The following is a 23,037-nucleotide window of genomic DNA, read 5'->3' as shown; positions in this document are numbered from 1 at the left end:
TAGCTCGGACGAACGTGGGATGCCATCGGGGTTGGCCGTCCAGACGGAGAGGCGGAACACATACATGTCGCGGGGAGGCGAGGGCCAGGCCGTAGGAGGGGGCGGGGCAGAGCGGGCTGGGCGATGGGGAGGGGCTCCCATCCAACTAGCGGCGCTCGCAGGTCCGGCCCGGGCCCGGGGGGGCGACGGCGAGGTCATGGCGGCGGGCGCCGAGGGGCGCGACGGCGCAAGGGCTGTGGACGCCGGGGCCGGAGTGGCCACCGGCGGAGCTCGAGGCGAGAAGCGAGGAGCGAGGTTTGCCAGATTGGAACCGGGGCGCAAGCAGACGGGAGGTGCGTGGATAAGATCTAAATGGTCCAAGACGCGCCGATCATACGGCCGCACGGTGACTGCTCCCTTGAAATTAGATCGATCATGGAGTTGACTGTCCTCTCATCTATGGTACGCTGGCCAGTCGAACTTCATTTTGAGTTAATAAATTGCACCTTTTGTCAAAAATGTAATCTGGGGTATGCTGGCGAGGCACAACGAACCAAGCATAGGAACGCACTGCAGAGAAGAAAGACGAGAAACGCATATAAACCGGAGTATCTTACACAAGCTTTAATCGGCGCAGGATCTTTGTTTATCTAGTATACAAGTATAAAGGTAGAAGCTCATCGCTGCGCATTTGCACGCAAAGAGTAGATCAAAACTAACTTCCTGCTCTGCCGTTTGCTATCCCTCCCGTATTGAAACCACCCCCTGCCTGATGTGGTCAGGTCGGATTTTATTTTAGGCACCATCTTCAAGGCTTTCTTCTCCTCCTTTTTCTGTCTCTGCTTCTGCCTCTGCCTCTGCTTCTGCCTCTGCTTCTAATTCTTCTTCTTCCTCCTCCTCCTCCGCCACCTCCTCCTCCTCCTCCTCTTCTGGGAGAGCTTCTTGTGACGCTGCGGATCCTGCTGGCCCGGGGCCTTCGTAAGGTCCATGCTTCTGCAGACTCCAGTACATGATGCTTGCAGTAAGAGTGAGGATCATCTTGGGATTTACCTGACACAACAAAATGAAAAAGGCAATGTCACTGTTTGATCCTTGACTGGCCCAATGTTACTGTCCATCTCTCAAGTTAGCGCGAGAAACAATTTTTCATAGGCTACCTCCATTATGTCCTCTGGCAACCAGAACACGGTGCACCCGAGTTTCCTAGCAACAGTTATGATGTATGTTGCATTCATCTTCTTCTCGTCATCTGCAACAACAAAAGTGAATGACAACGGAAACGCGAAAAAATCTGAAACTGACTCAAGAATCAGAGCAAAGGTACACACCATCCTCCCCCTTCTTCACCATATTCCAGTCAACAACTCTACTTTGCACAGCGCTTAGAAGATCCAGGAAGAACATCCCATCTGATAAGCTCTTATCCTAGAGAATCAATCAACACAGCTGCTTAAGGCCATGTCCATGACAACACAAGTTAAATTTTAATAAAATGGGAATGCTGATCAACCTTGAAGTTTTCGATGTGAGATGTTTTTCCTGATTCCTTGACCTTATTATTCGCCCAGATTAGAATGTCAGCATCTGTAATCTCTTTGTCTTTAGAGTGGGATCTCAAGTTCTTTAGCAGCTGTAGGATGCTAGTCCTCATGAGTTGCCACAGGAAAGCTGACAGGGTATTATTTGAAATCAAATACTATACAGAATTCAAAATTAGAAACAGAAATAAGAGCAAGCTAAAGCCTACGCGGGGATTGTTTTTTTTACCAAGGATTAGCTTCTTGTTTCCTTGAACAATGTCATTTCCTGCTACATTCACAAGAGAAAAATTTAACTCCTTCCCAATTCTGATAACCTGATTGCAGTTCTCAACCTTCCTAAACGGCATGATAATTGGAGGTTTCGATGCTTGTTTCCAGATAACTGATCCTGGAGAAATTTTGTCAAGCACTTCCAGAAGAACCCATCTGGAAATGAACTTTTGTAAGATGCCAAAAATATATTTCAAGGCTAAGTTGCTAGTGGAAATGGGACTAACCCAGTCCTAACATCCTCAAATAAATTGTTCACGTAAGTTGCAATTCCAAGACTGTTGATCCACAAGCGAAATGCTCTCTCTTCCCTCGATGCTTCAACATCATCAGGGGTATCTTGGACGACAGGAGCCACCTTGTTCGATGATAGACCATTTCTGCACAGGTTTTAAATCATTTTCATAATACAATATGCATTAACCTGGACAAAATGTTTGAAACATCGACATTTGCACAGTTATATAGCTGTTTTGATTTATTTGTCTTCTAATACACAGATAACAGGTGGAACAATTCCTCACAAACTCATGATATTTCTTTTAGTTTCTTGCATTGCATACAACCCTAAGGGGCAAAACAGATTTATCAGAAGAGAGGACAAGGAGAGATCAGTACCTTTGCTGGAATATTTGTGCGACAAATGCCAAGTTGAGATTTGCTGAACCCTCATTAATATCTTTAGATGTTACATATCTTGTACAATCAAGCTTTTCGGCGGTTTCAAGTATTTTCTTTGCCCTTTCTTTAGGATCTGTAGTTTCTATCATGGTCGTTGAGCTATGCTCGGGAGCAAGGGCGCTGAGAAGGTAAGCATACGCTTCACCATCCTGCAAATACATCATACGATATAGCATAATGAAATCTTTTGCATTAGCATTTCTCAAAATGTCGTCAATATCATAGAATGATTTAACAGATCTATATAAACATGCCATAAAAGTCAGTGTTTATTCCAAGCAAAAACAAAAGTCACAGTATTTACCGTCGATATGAAAAAATTGCCTATCTCATGAAAAGACCCCCTACCCCTCGCGTCGCCTGCCCCTAGCGACGCCAGGGGCCCCGAAACCCTAGCTCCGCCAGCACCCTCTAGCGCCTCCTTCTGCCGCCGCTGCCGCCGGCATGGGCTGCGGTGGCGGCGGGCCCGGTGCCGAAGGCACCTGGGCGGGTGGGCGCGGTGGATCTCATCTGAGGCGGCTCCTCTCGTGCGATCCGAAGGCGGCGGATGGGGCGGCGACCCCAGGCCGTGAGGCGGTGGCCGAAGCACCATAGCCGGCGAAGCGGCGGCCCTGAATGGACGGCGGCGGTGGCAGCTCCCCATCCGGCGGGGTGGGCTGTTCTGGTCGGGATGGTGACGGCGGTGACTGCGGATCCAACGCCCCGATCGAATCCGCCGCGGGGAGGCCTTCCCCAGACCGGCGGCGCGTGGAGGGGCCGGTGAGGAGATGCCGGATCTCTGCCGGACTACTGAGGGTGACGTACGTCTTCGTGGCGAGGTTCCGCTCGGTTCCAGCCAGCCGCGAGGTCGGGAAGACGTGGCTTCCGGTGAAAATCGCACATGACTGCAGTCTTGGCGGACGATGGCGGCGACTCAGACGTCGTTCCCTTGACGAGGCATCGTCGTTGCAGGTCACGTCAACCTGATCGGGAAGTTTCGGGGGAAACCGTAGATCTGGATCTACCGGATCGGATGATGACGGTGCCTTCGGTGTCGTTCTCCCTCCTGGGGGCATCGTTTTGGAGCAAGTGCTGGTTGGAGGGGACAAGAGGAGGAGCGGTGTTTCATCTTGCCCATTGATGACGGCGGATCTCAGCGGCATGGCGCAGTGGAGACTCGGTGCACGATGAGCGAAGATGGACTCGCGCAGGAGGGTGACGATGTCTGGCGTCGTGGTGGCGTCGGCGGCAGCTAGACCAGGCAAGGTTGATGCAGCAGTACAACTCTGAAGATGGATTGGTGGCAGGTGGCTGCAGCGGCCTCATACCCGGCAGGCGTCCTGGTTGAGGAGCACGCCGGACTGGTGGGTGCCCATACCCGGCAGACGTCCTGGTTGGGACCTCAAGTCTTAAATGTTAGGTTTGGCTGCGAGGTCTGTTTGGTATTAGGCCTAGACTATCAGCGCCCCTTCATCAACTGGATAGGAGTAGCGACGGATATTGCTTAGACGGTGGATTTAGTCTTACTGTTGTATGACTATGTAAGGTCTTGTGTCAATAATTAATAAAATGGCTGTATGCATCGTCCAGATGCAGAGGCCGGGGGTCTTCCTCCTTTTCTAAAAAAAAGGGGTTGTGCATTTTTCAGGTGTTTTGTGTAATATCCATACAATTGATATACATACCTTAACATCAGTAGAGAAATTTGTTACAGTTTTTTTGTACCCTGCTTTCTTGATATGAAAGTTCATCCATTTGAGCAACATCTTGTCTGGTGCTAAGGTGACAAGCTCCTCTGCTTCCTGTATAACATCATGTAACATAATTATCCAGACTTTGCTAATGCACAAGCATGTACATACAAGTTCTCTTGATGATTTGAACCTTGCTGTTATCACCAGCCACCAACTCCAACAACTGAGGTGTATTCTTCAGATTCAAATCTGCTAAGAGTTGTATCTGAGAGAAGTCCAACGAAACAAATTAGAAAGATAGCATTCATCACTGTTTTAGGTAACACTATATTGCAGAAAAAAATATTTAGTAACTAACTCAGTATTGGTGGTTGTAGAAAACACACCTTTATGATTTGGGATAGCAAACCAAGAACTAGATGAGGCTGAAAAAGGAAAAATACTTCAGCAGTACAAAGTAAAATGATTTAACAATAATAAATATATTGCTACGAATCTTTACTCTTACATAAAATGTGAGTTGGCGATAGTACCCGATATCCCATCAGATTTTTTTTCTACCATCCTAAAATTCTAACAATCTAACTTATTGAAACACGAGCAAGCTTCCAAGAATTTAATAAATTAAGCATGCTCTCTTTTCCACCTTCCTAAAAAACCTGTAACAGTTAAGAAAACTAACTGAGACACAAAAAAAAAGCAAAAGCTTGTATGTATATAAAAAATTTAACATTCTTGTGCTTGCAGAGACATTATATATAAATCATTCTGTGAACTGGACCAGGCCGATGACAACGCCTTAACACGACCGGCTATTTGTTTATCTGTTGCAAAGCACAGTTATGTTTCTAGTAGTGATATGTAACATTTTTCAGTCCAGGAATTTGTCGACACCAAAAAGAAGTTAAGAGCCTCAAAATAGAATACTCCCCAAAGATTCATTTAATAAAATGTACAACTGCGTACATTGTGCAATTCAAGATATGCACAACCTAGTCAAGAATGTCATTACATATCTACCCTTCCCTGAAAACCAGCTTAACTTCTATACTGTTTTGCTAGTTCAAACTTAAATAGGAACAGAAGGAAAAGAACTTAAGATCTAGAGTAATAAACTACGTTAATGCAGTAAAAACATAGAAACGTACTCTAGCTTCAATCAGATCCTGTGTCCCAATGTTAACAACAGTACAACCAATGGCCTTGGCAGAGTTGAGACAAAGAGTGTGGTTCTCGTTCCTCTCCCATGGATTCGGTTCCTTCTTTGTATTGATTGCTCTCTCGTCTATTGTGCCGGGAACAGCAACATTGATCAACTTGCTGATTCAGTATAAGGTAAGGGAATAACTGCCTTAGAAAATTCGTTAACAGAAATAAAAATTAAGAGATGCTGTGGTAGTAAAAGAATACAGTGAGCATTTAAAAGAACATCTCACCAAAGTAGAACACCATCCCCAATAAGATTAAATATATCGTTTGATGCTGGATCCAGTGGCAAGAAATTCTTCAGGAAAGGGTCCTCCCCGAGAAATTTATTTATATGATTGACATAAGAAGTTTTTTCAGACTCATTAATGACGTGCAAGAGAGTAGTGGTGGACGCCTTCAAAAATGACACTGACCCCTTCAATTTCTTTTTGCCTCCTGATTTGCTGGCTCCCTTTGCTTGAAGATTTAAGTACTCCTAACATATTGCAAGATTGTACAACTCATCAAACAAAAAAACTCATAGATAAGTGAAAATGTGGAATCAACAGAAGGTATGCCAAGATGATCGAATGTACCCTAAGGAATGGCTCAAATTCGATTGACTGGTCCATATCGGGGTAAGACTCGCTCAAAAAATTTGTGATCTCCTCCTCAGTCAGAACCTCTTGAATGCCCCTAAGCTTCTCCATTACTGGCGGCAAATCTTTTATAGTTACCTGCTCGGCATCCGATCTCTTTGCGGAAGTGAACTATACCGTGGAACATAAGAGGTAGCATTGTGATTACACAATTATGGAAAGGAAACAACACGATTTTTCAAAGTGCATCAAGAATGGCCTCAAGGAGTGCTTACTTTTGTTCGGAGCGTTCGGAGCTGCACTTGGGTGAACTGGTTCTGGAGCCATGGATCAGAGACAAGAACACCAACGCTAGACATTGTCTTCCGAATTCAGTTTCACTCTCGTGCTAAATTAATTCTTGCACCAATTCGGCAGTTATTGAGACCTAGAATAAAGACAGTCCAACCATGATCTTAAATCGCTAGGACTAATTAGCACCAACCTCTCTGATCAAATTCAGCACTATGTTTGCAGTATATGCATCAAGAAGAATAGGACCAAAACTGTTGGAATTATTACACTTGCGGGAAAAATATCCCCCAACGGATCGTCACCAACCTTTGCGATGAAAAATTCTTTTTGGAAGGCTTTGATCTTCGTTCTTCCTGTCTTCCTTCCTCCAGCACCCGAAAACTATTCACTCCGCATGCATTGCTCCCAGCTCCGCGGCGAACCCCAAGAACTGTGGGGAAGCGAACGTGTGGTTGGATAGCAGAGAGCCATAGGATAGGAAGAAAAAGGGAGAAGCTAAAATGGTGTCTCCTTTTTCAGCCTCCCGCATATGCCTAGAATAGAAAAGTAGATAACTAATATTAGAACGTGAAGCTTCCACGGACATGCTCCTCCTCTTCTCCCATGGAGTCTCTCTCTCTCTCTCTCTCTCTCTCTCTCTCTCTCTCTCTCTCTCTCTCTCTCTCTCTCTCTCTCTCTCTCCAACATACTCATGTTTCATGGGTGGACGACTCCTGGATTTTTCTCGCCGCGGGCATAATAGCTCTTGCCTACAGCGTGGAGCTACTGGGCCTGTCTAATACTGTAGCTGCATAGAAGTTTTTTCCTGTGATTTTATTTCACTGTTTTGCATCGTTTTTTTTCTTTGGTTTTATTTGTTTCTTTCTTCTTTTTATATTTCTTCATTTCTTTTTGAACACATGTCTAATTTTGCTTACAAATTTTATATTTTTGTATACACATCAAGAATATTTTTATACACATTTAACATTTTTAAATACATGATTAACATTTTTGAAATATATGTTTTTATGTCTAACTTTTTAATACACATCTATTCATTTTTTATATGCATCTAGAACATTTTTATATACATTCAACATTTTTCAAATACATGATTAACATTTGTTTTCAAATACATGTTTTGAATATATTTTTGGAATGTTTCTTGTTGGGTTTTCAAATATGTGTTGAACTTTTTCAAATACACGTTGAAACTTTGTCTGAATGATACAAAACATTTTTATGCTATGCAAACATTTTTTGTACACTAGTAGTTATGTACAAGCAACACAGATCGAAAATATAAATAATTCTAATTTTTTATTAATCTACGTTTTGCTTCTTCGAACTTACTTAATCAGTCTAGCAAGCAGTGAGTATCAATTATCTCCGGTGGTTGCACGGTTCGCGGCTTACAAGGTCATGGTCTAAGGATGAAACATTTCAAATTATGATATTGATTTATTTTGGTTGCTATTACGGTTCTTTGGTTCATTGTTTAGAGCATCTCCAATAGATGATGTAGATGTAAAAATAACTAACTTTTGCATATCGAGGCACAAAACCCCCTCCCCAACAGATGATGTAGATGCAAAAATAAATTACATCTCTGAGGCACAAAAACCCCTCTCCAATAGACGATGTTGATGAAAAAAATAAAATTACATCTCCGTTTCCCGAAGATGTAAAATACAACACCTCGCAATGAAAATTTACATCTCCACCTAAAGGAGATGTAAAACTCATGGATGCACGCCAACTGCCCAACCGCATTTATTTGGCTTCCGTGCGACTGCCGCCACCCGCACGCCAGCGATTTTCGCCCTGAAACGTGCCACCGCCACCCGTCGGCCCATCCCCGACCCCGCTGCCGGCCGCACCGCCATAGCCGCTGGCGACCTGCTGGTTTGAGTCCGCTACACCAATGACTGCCTGCCTCCGCGGCCGACGATTTGTGCCCGAGAACGACGCCGCTCGTCCGTCCATCACCGACCCTGTAACATCCCTGTAGCTCATATAGAGTACTCACACACTAATGGTGGAATTTCATTGTAGTTAATTTGCTAAACCTCACTTTGATCCAAACCGAGTTCAAATTCAAAATTTAAAATAAAGTCAAAATAATATTTCTACAAACAGTAAAACAAAAATGTTTATAATGTTGCAAATAATCCCCTAGTATTTTTCGAAGAGGATCCAACATCGAATGAACTTATAAATTGGCCCTAGAAATATTTTAGTGGATCAGCGAGTTTAAATAAACACATTTAAAATTCAAATACAAATTTGAATCGCCCCATTTGACTCCAAACTTTGTGTGCCACCCAACCGTAATGCAATTAAATTATATGCTAAGTTTCATATTTAGCAAAATTCATTGGGTAGCTCAAATTATTGCAAAAGGGTAATAGAAAAAGAAAATAAAAGGAAATAGAAAAGTAGGGGGGAACCTATCTACTATTGGGCTGGACCTCAAGTGCACAGGGAGGCCCAGGCCAACTATGGGTCACCTCCCACCTCCGCTACAGTGGAGGCTGTAGGCGTGGCGACCATCCGCCATGGCCACCGGCCATCCTGCGGCCTTCCCCCGCTCCAAATGTCGATAAGGCATCCCCCAGGACACCCCTCTCTGCCTCCCCGAAAACCTAGCCCCCAAATCCCCCTCTGATGGATAAGTTTGTGTACTAGGGTCCTTGTGGGGCTGCAGCACATGGTCCTTGTGGCAGTTAGGAGGATAAAGTCCTGGACCATCAAGGACTGGCTGTTAGGATAGAGTTCTGTTCTTGACCATCAAGGACTGTCAGTTAGCATCTTAGACTAGCATCTTAGACTAGCATCTTAGACTGGCATCTTAGCATATGCCTTGGCTGGCTAGCAGCCTATAAATATGTATCCCCAACCCCTCAGGTTGGCATGGCATTGTGTGAGAAATAAACCAACGAAAATTATCCCAACTCTCCTAGTGTCATCCACAACTATCAATGCTCAGGCTGAAAGGTCTAACAAGTGGTATCAGAGCCTCGTTAACCTGCACCCTGAGCATTTCCTGTGAGCAACCCAAGTCGGTAGCAGCAGCTGCTTCGTCTGCCTCTGGTTACCTTCCTCCCTCCGGACTGTCGAGCAGCAGCTCGTCTTCATCAGCCTCCTCTTCACGCAACAGCCCCCCTGCAGCGAGCCATGTCTGCAGGTCGCTCTCAGCACACGGCTACCTCGAGCATGCGGCGCCGGCAAGAGGCCGAGCGTGCCGTGGCAGAGGAGCGTGAGCGAGCGGCTGTAGCAGCGGCTGCTGCGGCGGCAAGAGTGTCGAGGCTGGCTGCAGCGGAGCTGGCAGCAGCCAGAGCGGAGGTAGAAGCAGCCAGGGCGGAGGTAGAAGCAGCAGCAGCAGCAGCAGAAGCAGCCCGTGAGGCTACGGCGGATGCCAAGGCACTCCGCGGCAGCCCCGGCAGCTCCAGCAGCTCCGCGCTTGCGGACGACGGCGCCGACGCAGATCGCGCCAAAGTGGCGCAGGAGCGGACGACGCAGTGGGCAGCCGAGCACGCCCGCGCTCCAGGTGGAGGCGCGCACCGCGACGGCGGCTGCAACGACCAGGACCGCGGCCTCTACGAGGTCCGGACTGTGGTCAGGGATGTTGGTTCCAGTGTTGGGTGGCCTACCCTCACTAAAACCAACTACGTCGAGTGGGCCGGGATCATGAAGGTCAGGCTCCAGGTGCGGCGCATGTGGGAGGCAGTCCAGGACAGCAACGTCGACCACCTAGAGGATCGACGGGCGCTGGACGCCCTCATCGCCGCAGTCCCGCCCGAGATGCAGTTCTCGCTTTCCAACAAGCGGACTGCCAAGGAGGCTTGGGACGCCATCGCCGCAGCACGCATCGGCAGCGACCGTGCTCGCAAGTCCACCCTGCAGGCACTTCGTAAGGAGTGGGAGAACCTGGGCTTCAAGCCAGGTGAGGACGTTGATGACTTTGCTCTCCGTCTCAACACTCTGCTGCAGAAGATGGTGAAGTTTGGCGATGCCACCTACACCGAGGAGAGAGCTGTCGAGAAGCTTTTTCGGTGCATTCCCGAGAAGTACAAGCAGATGGCTCGCTCGATCGAGTCGTTGCTGGACCTCTCCACGATGACGATCGAGGAGGCGATAGGTCGACTCAAGGTCGTCGACACCGACGAGCCACAGCCCCCCTCGGGGCCCGTCACCACCGGCGGGAAGCTACTCCTAACTCGGGAGCAGTGGGATCCCAGCCTTGGTGACAAGAAGAAGGGGGAGCCTTCCTCCTCGACGGGCGGCCGCAAGCGTGGCAAGCAGCGTAAGGCGCGAAGAGGCCCCCCGGGCAGGGCACAAGGACGTGCCGAAGGTGACGCCCGCGGAGGCGCCAAGGACGGCGCCGCTGGCAAGCCCAGGCCGGCACAAGACAACAGTTGCCACAACTGTGGCCGGTTTGGCCATTGGGCCAATGAGTGTCGGCAACCACGACAAGGCCAGGCTCACGTCGCACAGGCGAAGGAGGAGGAGACGGCTCTGTTCATGGCGCATGCAAGCATTGAGCTACCCTCGGCGACTCCAGTCGCAAAGGCTTTCATCCACCTCGATGAGCCAAAAGCACACGCTCTTCTCGGCGATGGCTCCGGGAAGGACAAGGCTACGCGGTGGTGCCTCGACACCGGCGCCACCCACCACATGACCGGTCGAAGGGAATTCTTCGCCGAGCTCGACTCCGATGCGCGAGGCTCCGTCAAGTTCGGGGATGCCTCCGCTGTGGAGATAAAGGGCGTCGGCTCCGTCATCTTCACCACCAAGATGGGAGAGCACCGGCTGCTCACCGGTGTCTACTACATCCCCGCGCTAAGGAATTCCATCATCAGCTTGGGACATCTGGATGAGAACGGCTCACGCGTGCTGATTGAGCATGGGGTCCTACGCATCTGGGATCGCCAGCATCGCCTTCTCGCCAAGGTGCCCAGAGGTGAAAATCGACTCTACGTCCTTGATGTGCAGGTGGCACAACCGGTCTGTCTCGCTGTCCGTCGAGACGACGAGGCGTGGCAGTGGCATGAGCGCTTTGGGCACCTTCACTTTGAGGCCCTGAAGCGTCTAAGTGCCAAGGAGATGGTGCGAGGCCTGCCATGCCTCGACCATGTGGAGCAGTTCTGCGACATCTGCGTACTGACAAAGCAGAGACGACTCCCCTTTCCCCAACAGGCGAGTTTTCGGGCTAAGGAGAAGCTGGAGCTCGTGCACGGAGACCTGTGCGGCCCGGTGACGCCAGCCACACCAGGAGGTCGACGCTACTTCCTGCTGCTCGTCGACGATCTCTCCCGCTACATGTGGGTGATGATCCTCGGCAGTAAGGGAGAAGCGGCGGACGCCATCAGGCGCGCGCAGGTTGGTGTGGAGGCGGAGAGTGGCCGCAAATTGTGCGTGTTGCGCACTGACAACGGCGGCGAGTTCACGGCGGCTGAATTCGCGTCGTACTGCGCCGATGAGGGCATCCAGCGCCACCACTCCGCGCCGTACAGCCCGCAGCAAAACGGCGTCGTCGAGCGGCGCAACCAGACGGTTGTGGGGATGGCTCGGGCTCTCCTCAAGCAGAGAGGGATGCCGGCTGTCTTCTGGGGAGAGGCGGTGCTAACGGCCGTGTACATCCTCAACCGCTCTCCTACTAAGGCACTCGACGGCAGAACTCCGTACGAGGCCTGGCATGGGCGGAAGCCGGCGGTCTCTCATTTGCGGGTCTTTGGCTGCCTTGCGTTCGCCAAGGAGCTCGGCCACATCGACAAGCTCGACGACAGGAGCACTCCGGGAGTCTTCATCGGCTACGCGGAGGGCTCAAAGGCCTACCGCATCCTCGACCCAAAGACACAACGTGTGCGCACAGCGCGAGACGTCGTGTTCAACGAAGGGCGAGGGTGGCAATGGGACAAGGCAGTGGACGACGGCTCGACGCCGACGTATGACGACTTCATTGTCGAGTACGCTCACTTCAAGGAAGCTGGGGGAGCAAGCAGCTCCTCTTCACCGGGCACGTCTACCCCGGCCCCCAAAACTACATCGACTCCGGCGCCTGCTACACCGACGACACCACAACCGGCGACGCCGCATACTCCAGCCCCGGCGGTCGCCACTCCGGGCTCGTCTTCATCAGCACCAGCTCACGCAGAGCACAACCCGATGAAGTTCGCTTCCCGCTCACTCACGACGAGGAGCGGGTCGACGCATGGTATGGAGGCGAACCGCTGCGGTACCGTACGATGGATAATGTGCTCGGCGACCAGGCGGTGCCAGGACTGGTGCCACGTGACCTGGAGGCGCAGCTACAGCTTGTGTGTGAAGACGGCGAACCACGGTCCTTTGCAGAGGCCGAGAGAGACGCGGCATGGTGCGCCGCGATGAAGTTGAAGATGGATGCGGTCGAGCAAAACCGCACCTGGGAGCTTGCTGATCTCCCTCGAGGTCACCGCGCAATCACCCTTAAGTGGGTGTTCAAGCTGAAGAGGGATGGAGCCGGCGCCATCATCAAGCACAAGGCTCGTTTGGTGGCCCGAGGCTTCTTGTAGCAGGAAGGAGTCGACTTCGACGACGCTTTCGCTCCCGTGGCACGGATGGAGTCCGTGCGACTTCTCCTTGCGCTGGCTGCCCAGGAGGGCTGGCGTGTCCACCACATGGACGTTAAGTCGGCATTCCTCAATGGCGACTTGAAGGAGGAAGTCTACGTGCATCAGCCACCGGGGTTTACGATTCCCGGCCAGGAGGGCAAGGTGCTCCGCCTGCGCAAGGCTCTCTATGGCCTGCGGCAGGCACCCAGGGCGTGGAACGCCAAGCTGGACTCCACGCTGAAGAAGATGGGTTTCGAGCAGAGCCCGCATGAGGCTGCCGTCTACCGACGGGGGAGTGGAGGAAATGCCCTGCTGGTGGGCGTCTACGTTGACGACCTGGTGATCACCGGCACCAAAGATGCAGAGATGGCGGCGTTCAAGGAAGACATGAAGGCCACGTTCCAGATGAGTGACCTGGGGCTCCTCTCCTTCTATCTAGGGATTGAGGTGCACCAGGACCACTCCGGGATCGCGCTTCGACAGTCCGCCTACGCCAAGCGCATCGTTGAGCTAGCTGGGCTCACCGACTGCCATCCAGCTCTCACTCCGATGGAGGAGAGGCTGAAACTAAGTCGCGACAGCACGACGGAGGAAGTGGATGCTACGCAGTACCGACGCCTTGTGGGGAGCCTTCGCTACCTCACTCACACACGGCCGGACTTGGCATTCTCCGTCGGCTATGTCAGTCGGTTCATGGAGCGACCAACGTCGGAACACCAACAGGCAGTGAAGAGGATCGTCCGCTACATAGCAGGGACCCTCGACCACGGCCTCCATTACCCTAGGTGCCCTGGGGCGGCACACTTCGTCGGGTACAGCGACAGCGACCACGCCGGCGACATCGACACCAGCAAGAGCACGAGCGGGATCCTCCTCTTCCTCGGCAAGTGTCTCGTGAGCTGGCAATCAGTCAAGCAGCAGGTGGTGGCCCTGTCCAGCTGTGAGGCTGAGTACATAGCGGCCTCCACCGCCTATACTCAGGCGCTCTGGCTTGCTCGACTGCTTGGTGATCTTCTCGTTCAAGACACCAGAACGGTGCAGCTCCTGGTGGACAGCAAGTCCGCCCTGGCCCTGGCAAAGAACCTCGTGTTCCACGAACGGAGCAAGCACATCCGACTGAGGTATCACTTCATCCGCAGCTGTGTGGAAGAAGGGAGCATCGAGGCGAGCTACATCAACACCAAGATCAGCTCGCAGACCTGCTCACCAAGCCCCTTGGGAGGGTCAAGTTCCTCGAACTTTGCTCCAGGATTGGGATGATTCAACTCTCCCACAAGACGACGTACAAGACTTAGGGGGAGAATGATGGATAAGTCTGTGTACTAGGGTCCTTGTGGGGCTGCAGCACATGGTCCTTGTGGCAGTTAGGAGGATAAAGTCCTGGACCATCAAGGACTGGCTGTTAGGATAGAGTTCTGTTCTTGACCATCAAGGACTGTCGGTTAGCATCTTAGACTAGCATCTTAGACTAGCATCTTAGACTGGCATCTTAGCAGCATCTTAGCATATGCCTTGGCTGGCTAGCAGCCTATAAATATGTATCCCCAACCCCTCAGGTTGGCATGGCATTGTGTGAGAAATAAACCAACGAAAATTGTCCCAACTCTCCTAGTGTCATCCACAACTATCAATGCTCAGGCTGAAAGGTCTAACACCCTCTTCCTCGCTCATAATCGACGACCCGGACGAGGCCGAGCTCGCGGTCGTCGTCATCGTCACCGATCCCGTGGCCACCGAGCCTCCCGCACCTCCTCTTGGTGCTCACTGGCTTCCCCTTCGTCGACTACCTCGACTACGAGCACTGACTCATCGGAGTCGCTCCAAATCCTCGCCATCGAGCTCGACCATGCCGCCGGCTACACCACTACCTCACCGCCGCGCTGCTCCTCCAGTCCGTCCCCGGCCTCCTCGACTACGTCCCCGAGTGTGCAGTGAGCCCCTCTCCCGAATCCCCCTTTCCCCAACGCCGATCCGTGCTTGTAGTCCCCATCTCCGCGAGCTCGTCGCCGGCCGCGCTCATTGCGCCCCCACACCGTGCCCCTGACCACGTTCTCGTGCCTTGGTCGCGCTCGCGCCTCGCGTCCTCTTGCCTGCGCCCATGCCACCCCCTGCATCTCCCCCTACGCGCCCGCGCTTGGTCGCCGTAGCCGCTGGTGTTGTGTGCTACCGTGCGTGCCTGCGCACGCACATCCGCTCCGGCCTGCGCACGCACATCCGCTCCGGCCCGTGCCTTGCCTCTCCTTAGGCCGCGCTCACACGCTGCCCAGCGCCTAACCCCGCCCCGCGGCCTTCTGCTGCTTTTGTTGCTTTTTGCCGTTGCCTGCTGCCGCGTTGTTGCCCTGCACGCGTCCGGTGCTAGCGCTCGCCTCCGGCCGCCGGCGCCCCCGGGCTCCCGTCCGCAATGGCCGCGCTTGCCGCTGCGGCGGTCCCACCTACGCCTGCCACGGCCAACTGCCCGCGCCATGGCTCTGCCCATCGTTGTTCTACTGCACACTGCTGCTAGATACTGTAGCTGTTGCTCGCTTCTAATTCTACACTAACCCTCTAGACAACCCCTAAAGAGCGCCTAAACGACTGTTAACAGGAGTAAAAGTTTTATGGGCAGGTAGTACACTTGATAAGGTTCTAATGTTTGCACTGGACCAAATCCATTTGATGCATGGATTAAATCCTACGAAAATCACGAAGTGCTATGTTCTGTTAACAGAAAACATAAAAAAACAGCTTTATTGTCATAGCTACTTTAAGGCTGTTGTTGAACAAGCTGCAGGATCTGTCATGCCATCTAGGGGCTTGGCATGATAGTACTCTTGTTGTAGTACAAAACACTTATAGTAAGTATCACCTTTAGAGCTATGGATCAATGGTAATCATCTAGGAAACTTTGTATATTCTAAAAATTTCTGGATTCAACATCAAGTGGCACTTTTCAAATGAAGTTTCGACCAAGCAGCTGAACTCTATCATTGAACATATAAATCACGCTAGACTACCCGCCATTCTGGCGCCTTTGTCGCGCGCTCCCCATCTGCATCGCTCGTTTTGCCTCGCTGTAAAGATTTATGTACTTTTCAACTGCCTGTCAAGCATCTGGCCGTCAATTTTATTTCACGTCATGGGTTTCAGTTTGAGCAGATGACGCCTGGGCCATCCTTCCTCGTGGGGCCTGCGTTGCAGTGGGGGTTCTAGTCAAAAAAGTGGTGTGTGTGTGTGTCATGCAAAATTGCGGGTGCGGTGAAAACCTAGCCCAATCCCCTCCCGTCCCCGAGGTCCAATCGCCTCCTGTCCTCGAGCCCCGCGTACCCTCATCCCCTCCTGCATCGTCGCCTTCCCATCGCCTCCTTTTCTCTCCCTTGATTCTCGTCGCGCCGCCGCCCTTTCCTTCCTCCATCCCGCGCCTATCGCTGAGCCCCTCCTCTTCCCCGTTCCGCCAGCCTCATCCTCTGCCGCGCGCTCAATTCGATCTGCAGGGGAGAGAGTGAAGATGAGAGGGAGAAGGAGGGAGAGGAGGGTGAAATTGCGGAAAGAGGATAGGGAGGTGCGGCTTCGAATGGGAGAGGGTCTCCGCTGGCGTTGGCCTGCGCCGGCGAGGTCGGGCGCGACCTGGCCATTGGTGGCGGCTCGATTCGCTCCTAGATCGGCTTGTGCAGTGCGGTGGTGCGGCGGACGGCCGCTCGTGTAGTGGCCTCAGCGGGTGGGCGACGACACCTGCAGCTGGTGCACAATGGCGACGGCATGCAGCTCCTGTGCCCCGCAACACTCTCCTTCCACGCACAGCAGGAGCGGGAGCAAGGATGCTGAGGCAGTAGTTCAGGTTTGCCTTCACCTCCTCTCCTCTCTTCCCCTGCTCTCCACATCTCTAACTTGGTTTGAGTTCTCACATTTTTTACTTTGCCTTTTCTGGCAAAAAAATGGTATGAAATCTGAGATCTGGACATCAAGTTCACTTCTTTTCTTTTTATCTGTAGTAGAAGGAAAATGAGGCAGAGAAGGTTTCACCAACCTCTTCTACACTGACAAGTCTTTTCTTTCCAGGATTGCCATGATGAGCTGCTGCTGTAGTGCTTTATAATTTTTTGGCCCCTTCCTAAATGTTCGCAACCTGATAGTTCTGCACATTTGGTAGGAGCAGCGAATGTGCTCATGGAAGCTCATTACCTTGATTAGGTAAAATTGTTATGATTTTGTTTCATATATGAATAGCTAGATGCACAGTGTTTTCGTATCGTATATATCATTCTAGATCTTGGACAAAGTACATGCCTATTTCCCTTTCTTCAGGTAGTAAATCCAGGTTGATTTCTAGACCCATGAAGACCTATGATGTTAAATGAATCCTTCAGACTTTTAATCGCGTGTTCTCTTCGCTCCTCTGCGCAGCAGCGACGGCGCCGCTCCTCCTCATGGCCACGGGTGAAGCAGCAGCGGCACCGCTCCTCCTCATGGCCATGGGTGAAGCAGCAGCGGCGCCGCTCCTCCTCATGGCCACGGGTGAAGCAGCAGCGGCGCCGCTCCTCCTCATGGCCATGGGTGAAGCAGCAGCGGTGCCGCTCCTCCTCATGGCCATGGTCGCATCCTCCTCATGCACCTCCTTTGCACGCGCTTCCCGCTTCCGCTTGCTCGTTCTCCGGGTGTTTTAGTCAGAACAGGTGAACACTCTTTCTCTCTTCCACAGGTCCTCTATTTTTTTCTCTTCAACGGGTCCTGTCTCTTCCTCACAACCCCTCCTCATCCCTCTCCAATCTCTCCCATTCAGGCAGGGTGGAGAGGGCACATAGAAGCTAGGCAGGCCACAGACAACAGTGTGTTGCAGTGAGGACAACAGTGAATGACACTGGACGAATCCGTCCTGGTCGAGCCCCCACCCAGATGGCTACCTGCAGAGGAGATGTCAAGGACAGGTCCCAGTTCATGGCGGAGACACCAGCACAGGTGAGCCCTTTCTTACTCCTTTCCTCATTTTTTGACCTGAGCTCATCCCACTAATTAATTTCTTCCTATTTTTTTTGTTCTTATGCAGATAGGGTTTGGGTGGGGGTTGATTCCTACCCTGATGGCAACAACCCTCCTTCCGCAACCTTGCCCGCCGAGTGCACTGAGCTGTTTTGCTGTACAAAGAGCCTCTCCTTTTCAATGTACCATGGTGTCCCTTTCCATGCTAGCTCTAAACTTCTGCCCCCATCATTCCCATGGTGTCTAAGAAAATCATAGGGAAGAGGCTCTAGGAGAGGGGGTTTGGTTTTACTTTTCTGGTTTTGCAACACGATGCGACGAATTTCTTTATGTATCATGATTTTTCTATTTGTATACTAATGCAGTAATGCTTATTACAAAGCACATTGATACAAGTATGAAGCTTTGCGGATCTGTTCAAGCGAGTACTTTTTCTTTTATGCACTTTTCTTTTACTTTCACTTACTCCTTTTGTCATTTGAAACTGGTAGTGAACATATAAAGTAATTCAAATGGGGGCAATTCTTCTGGTTTGTATATCTATGTCAGCCCTTGCTTGAAAACCTAAAAATTGACTTGCATCCTAATCAAACTACACTTTGTCTTCCTTATTTCATAGAACAAAGCAATTGAAATTGGATATAGAACAAGTCAAACAATTGCACTTCATATATTGTCTAGGGTGAGTAGAATCTTACCAATCCTAATGGAAATGACTAATATGTTTATTTATCTAGACCCACATTTAAGACCATAGGGAAGATATTTGATATTCATAATCTGCATGTCTTACAGATTCACTTAATAAAATATTCAAAGTGCAAAGTATCTAGGAGTTGGTATCTTCTTGTAGCTTCATGTGCTCATATCAATTGGCTTTTTTCAATTTTCAGGTACCTAATATGGCTAAATGCGTAACGAAAAGGCCTGTCTTCCTAGACTCCTAGATCCAACAGTTGCACGAATAAGCAAAGGATATTTGTTTTCAAAGGCTCTGTTACGAGTGAAATGCGGCAATGGAAGCAAGGAATCACGGCTTACTTCTATTCGGATTCCATATCTACTAGGACAATCCTGATATCCTTCTCATCATTTATATTTGATTCCTTGGAGATTCATAAAGAAGGTATGTGCAAAATATCTGAATTTCAAACAAACCTACACTTGAGGTTTTTTATTGCATTTTCTTTATCTTATTCTTTTGCAGGAATGCATCCACAATATTGGTATAAAATTTGTTTGGATGGTTCAGAATCTTTAGATGGCATGGGTGAGACATAATTTGTTGTATTTGGATATTTCTCATGGTTACAGGTTAGGAAATTTTGGTTCTACTGCCAGAGCATACTTTATCTTTCCATTTCCATCAATCCATCTTGATGTGTGATCGGGTTGCTGTGTGATGCTGTTAGCTATTGATATGGTGTCTGCTTACGTCTGTTCATAAGTACACTCTTTGACTATTGTTTGTTTCAGACATATAGCAAGCACAAGAAAAATCTGCTGATGAATCCTTAGCTAGCTTTTTATATTTTAGTCCTCTGGCCTTGTTCACACATAGTGACTAACCGTCTTGGGAAATTGGATGGTCCTTGTGTCGGATAGCTTCAGCTTTTAGCTATACTAGCAAATGTTCAGTTGGTGCATGTTGTACTTTACCAGATTATCGCAGATAAATTGCAAGAACCGGAAATATGTAGCTCTAGAATTAGGGAACTAGAAATAACTGATTCTTTTTGCCAAAAAAGAGCTAGGTTTTTATAGACCTTCATTATTATATGCTTTCCATTTGCTGCATTCTTTCTTTCAGGTTGTTTCATTATTTTTCCATGTTAGCTTTAGGATGCCCATTGTATTTTAGTTCATATGTACATGTATTGTGTATGGTTAATTTGTCCTATCTGCCAGTGTCTGAGCATGACAAGCAGCAAAGAGGGAGGGGATTTCAAATACTCCCTCCGTTCCTAAATGTAAGTCTTTGTAGAGATTGCACTATAAACCGCATACGGATGTATATAGATGCATTTTATATTTAGATTCATTCATTTTGTTTCGTATGTAGTCCACCTAGTGCAATCTCTACAAAGACTTATATTTAGGAACGGAGGGAGTACAAAGCAAAATGTGCACAAAATAGATGCGGCTCACAATGTCATAGCATAGACTGGAACAAAATATACATTGTGTATATATAATTACTACTATTATCCAGTGCTCACGATTTATGTTCACATAGATACATTGTAGCAACAACATACCTGGTATTGTGGATAATGACCACTCCATTGCCACAACTATAGAATACACCAGACTGGCCAAAAGTGCTCCATTGCCTCAACTGTAGAATACATCGGACTGGCCAAAAGTTGTCCATGGCCACAATTATAGAACACATCAGACTGACCAAAAGATGCCTGCATATGGCCAATAACTACAGATATGCTCTCCTGGACCATGGTTTGCTGTTTCGCCAGTGTTACCTGACAAAAAATTCAAAAATCACTGTCACCTCTTTTTCTGAATCAGAAGATGGCTGACTGTCTGATATACTACTAGAAAAAATCGAAGCCCAAAAAGCATGAATGAATGATGGATCTGAACCTGTACTTCATAAATGATGTGCATATCACAAAAAATATGGATGGTTAGGCTATCAAAAATTTGGCATAATACATGGCTGACGGAGATAGTAACTTCAAAAATTACACGGCAACCAAAAGTTTATGCAAGTCTGAACAAAATCATTGAATCATTTTTCTTTAATTAATTTTGAAACATACCTTCCTCTTGCAGCAGTCTTGCTCCTTCGGCCCTTCAACAACAGTTCACCGATTAGTTTATCAGTCGGCGGCAGCAGCAGTGGTCCGCAGCACGGCAGCAGGCAACACGAGCGGAGAAGGTAGTGAGGGAAGGAGAAGAAGCAGCAAACATCAGCAGACACCCCACACCACACCCGTCATGGCGGCCTGGAGGGCCCTCGCTACGGAGGGCAGCGGAAGTTGGCAAGGCCGGCGGCCAGCGGTTGGCAGCAGCGAGAAGCGAGTGAAAGACCTGGTTGATTTGGGAAAAGGAGGAGAACAAAGGACTGGTGGATTTAGGGAAAGAAGAACAGATAAGGTTTGGTAGATTTTTTTTGTGAAAGGATAAGGTTTGGTAGATTTGGGGGAAAGGAGGAGAAGAGACGAGCGTGCGTGGCAGCAGGTAGTCGGTGTATTGGACTCGGATATATTTGGGCTGGGCCAAATGCTTATTGTAAACTCAATTATCCTTTTCAATTCTGAAAGGGTGGGTCGTGGCACCCTTTGGCCCAGATAAGGCTGCCCTGCATGTTCTCTTAGGTTGCCTTCTGTATGCCAGTTAGTCTAGCTGTACGTTTATTCTTTTTTTTTGGTTTGTTTGTATTTCTTAAAAGCTAATGCCGTTGCATGTTTTTTTAACCTTTTCTTTTTGATCGGAGAAAGATGATGCTCTTTCTTAGGAAATTACTTATTGGATGGAACTATAGTCACCTTACAAAGTTTTTCCGCCAAATGTTTTTGTGTGTGCAACTATGATCGGTTTCTATTCGTTTATTGTACAGTTTTATTCTGTAGAAACAGCATAGAGGACAAGAAAAACAGAAAAGTTAATTTTGGGGATGGCGAAAGACTACATATCTTAGTTACCAGAAGTTTGGTGATCAAAGCAACCTACATGATGCATCTCTGCGTATGTAGCTTTGTGTAACAAAAGCTGGGTGATCAAAGCAATTTACATGATGCATCTCTAAATAGCTTTGCTTAGCATAAACTGATCTCACTACTTTCTTTAGCCTATTAACCTAATATCAATGTAATATATAGTTCTACATATGATATATTCCCTTCTATTTAAAGAATACCGGTCTCTAAACATTCCAATTTCCTTGGTTGAAAGCTTGGTTTGCTCCTGCTCTTTGTGCCATTGGCGCAACGGGTCATCTAGCATGAAGAAAGGGTGTGTATATGCTTTCGTCTTCAAGTGCATGTCCAAGGGCCTCTGCATGATTGTCTATCCAATCTAAGCAGATTACAGTAGTCCTTTGCTACGTGACTTGATATTACTATAAGTACCTATCGAGACTTTTATATCTGACATCATTTTGGATCTTATGTAAAAAAAAATATGACAATCCTGTCCGTATATGGCTATCATCAATCCGTACTTATTTTCATATGTTCCTTCCGTGTCTACATATTTTGATGCACACTCTTTCAATAATTGGTTTGCTCTCGGCCTTTGCGCCATGGGCGCAACGGGTCATCCAGTGGATGTAAATGATACTAGCATGTAGATCACAGAAAAATGCTCAAAATTGTTATAAGGCAAAAAAATCATAGGACGTAGAGAATCATATTTGTAGACTTTTGAAAACAACTAAGTGATGTTTAAAACTAAGGAATTCTTAGACTTTGCAGAATTTTAGGAATTTTCAGGATATTACTAAAACTTTAGAAATTCGTAGAAATTCAACTGTAGCTCCGATGAAAATGTTTTATATATGAAAAACGTTCAGAAAAATGAGACGAAATCGGTTAGTGCCCTCCATGTAGCCGTCACATGCCCCTAACACTGCAAACATGGATCCTTTCATTCGTCCGGATAATACCAAACGCCCAGAAAACGTTCCTAGATGTTTCCCCTCTCTGTCTGTAACCCCTAGCACTGCGTTAGGTCACCCCTAGCGCCGCGTTTTTCCACGTCATGCTTTATGATGCTATTGTTTGCTTTGTTATTTATTTGTTTCCCCTTCGTTGCTTATTTTTTGGTAGACCCCGATACTGTGATAGACCCCGAGACTGCTGATGATCTGGTGGTCGTCTACTTCGCTTGAAGATCCATTTTCATCTGTAGAGCTTCCAGGCAAGCAAACCCCCCTTGATCATTCCAATATCGCCCATTCCATTCTCTCTCATGTTTGCATTAGATTTTGCTATTATACTTGATTGCTTCTACTCTCATGCATAGCCTGCTTTTGTAACATGCTCTCGTACCTTACCTGTTTATCCTAAACCGCTTAGTATAGGTTGGTTAGTGAGCCATCATTGACTCCTCATCTTGTCCCTGTTTCCCCCGCTGGATTACCAGTTGACTCAATCAATGTGATCGACGTCCAGGGCCCGACACATCACCTCACCCCCTTTAGTTGTACAACTCTACAGGGCTACTATCGAGTGCCGAGGGTGATACATCATAGTGCACTCCTGATGATAACTCTGTAGTGTAGCTAATCGGTCGTGGTCTGTCGAGGGTGATTCCTCCTTCA

At 48.7% G+C, this 23,037-nt stretch overlaps 1 protein-coding gene and 1 long non-coding RNA gene across 5 annotated transcripts; one reads left to right on the top strand and one right to left on the bottom strand.

Moving 5' to 3' along the window:
- Nucleotides 1–578: 578 nt before the first annotated feature.
- Nucleotides 579–20,674, bottom strand: LOC119323989 (fimbrin-5-like). Its single transcript, XM_037597703.1, has 17 exons — nucleotides 20,534–20,674; nucleotides 20,012–20,233; nucleotides 6,532–6,758; nucleotides 6,207–6,358; nucleotides 5,929–6,102; nucleotides 5,581–5,828; nucleotides 5,293–5,464; nucleotides 4,531–4,569; nucleotides 4,335–4,409; nucleotides 4,136–4,252; nucleotides 2,409–2,620; nucleotides 2,018–2,170; nucleotides 1,747–1,946; nucleotides 1,490–1,647; nucleotides 1,308–1,404; nucleotides 1,137–1,228; nucleotides 579–1,029 (listed from the first exon to the last, which is right to left on the bottom strand). The coding sequence occupies exons 4-17, from the start codon at nucleotides 6,288–6,290 to the stop codon at nucleotides 775–777; spliced, it is 2,076 nt and encodes a 691-aa protein (XP_037453600.1). The 5' UTR covers nucleotides 6,291–6,358; nucleotides 6,532–6,758; nucleotides 20,012–20,233; nucleotides 20,534–20,674; the 3' UTR covers nucleotides 579–774.
- LOC119323990 lies at nucleotides 16,248–20,679 on the top strand. Of its 4 annotated transcripts, none has more exons than XR_005156708.1 (8): nucleotides 16,248–16,614; nucleotides 16,836–17,449; nucleotides 17,557–17,732; nucleotides 17,821–17,935; nucleotides 18,647–18,879; nucleotides 18,961–19,067; nucleotides 19,662–19,723; nucleotides 20,547–20,679. It is a non-coding gene; the product is annotated as an uncharacterized LOC119323990 (long non-coding RNA). The 4 variants fall into 4 exon arrangements; XR_005156706.1 differs by lacking the exon at nucleotides 19,662–19,723 and having other exon boundaries at nucleotides 16,769–16,967; nucleotides 17,184–17,449; XR_005156707.1 differs by lacking the exon at nucleotides 19,662–19,723 and having other exon boundaries at nucleotides 16,769–16,967; nucleotides 17,181–17,449.
- Nucleotides 20,680–23,037: the final 2,358 nt, after the last annotated feature.

This window comes from Triticum dicoccoides, chromosome 6B (genome assembly GCF_002162155.2).
Source record: "Triticum dicoccoides isolate Atlit2015 ecotype Zavitan chromosome 6B, WEW_v2.0, whole genome shotgun sequence".
NCBI classification, from domain to species: Eukaryota; Viridiplantae; Streptophyta; class Magnoliopsida; order Poales; family Poaceae; genus Triticum; species Triticum dicoccoides.
This window is presented reverse-complemented; position numbering and strand designations above follow the sequence as displayed.

Excerpts from the sequence above, each read along its gene's own strand:
- LOC119323989 (XM_037597703.1), bottom strand. The coding sequence starts at position 6,290 with ATGTCTAGCGTTGGTGTTCTTGTCTCTGATCCATGGCTCCAGAACCAG. Across the intron at positions 5,465-5,580 it reads GGGGATGGTGTTCTACTTTG|CAAGTTGATCAATGTTGCTG; the intron begins GTGAGATGTTCT and ends ATACTGAATCAG. Across the intron at positions 1,405-1,489 it reads CTCACATCGAAAACTTCAAG|GATAAGAGCTTATCAGATGG; the intron begins GTTGATCAGCAT and ends TTGATTCTCTAG.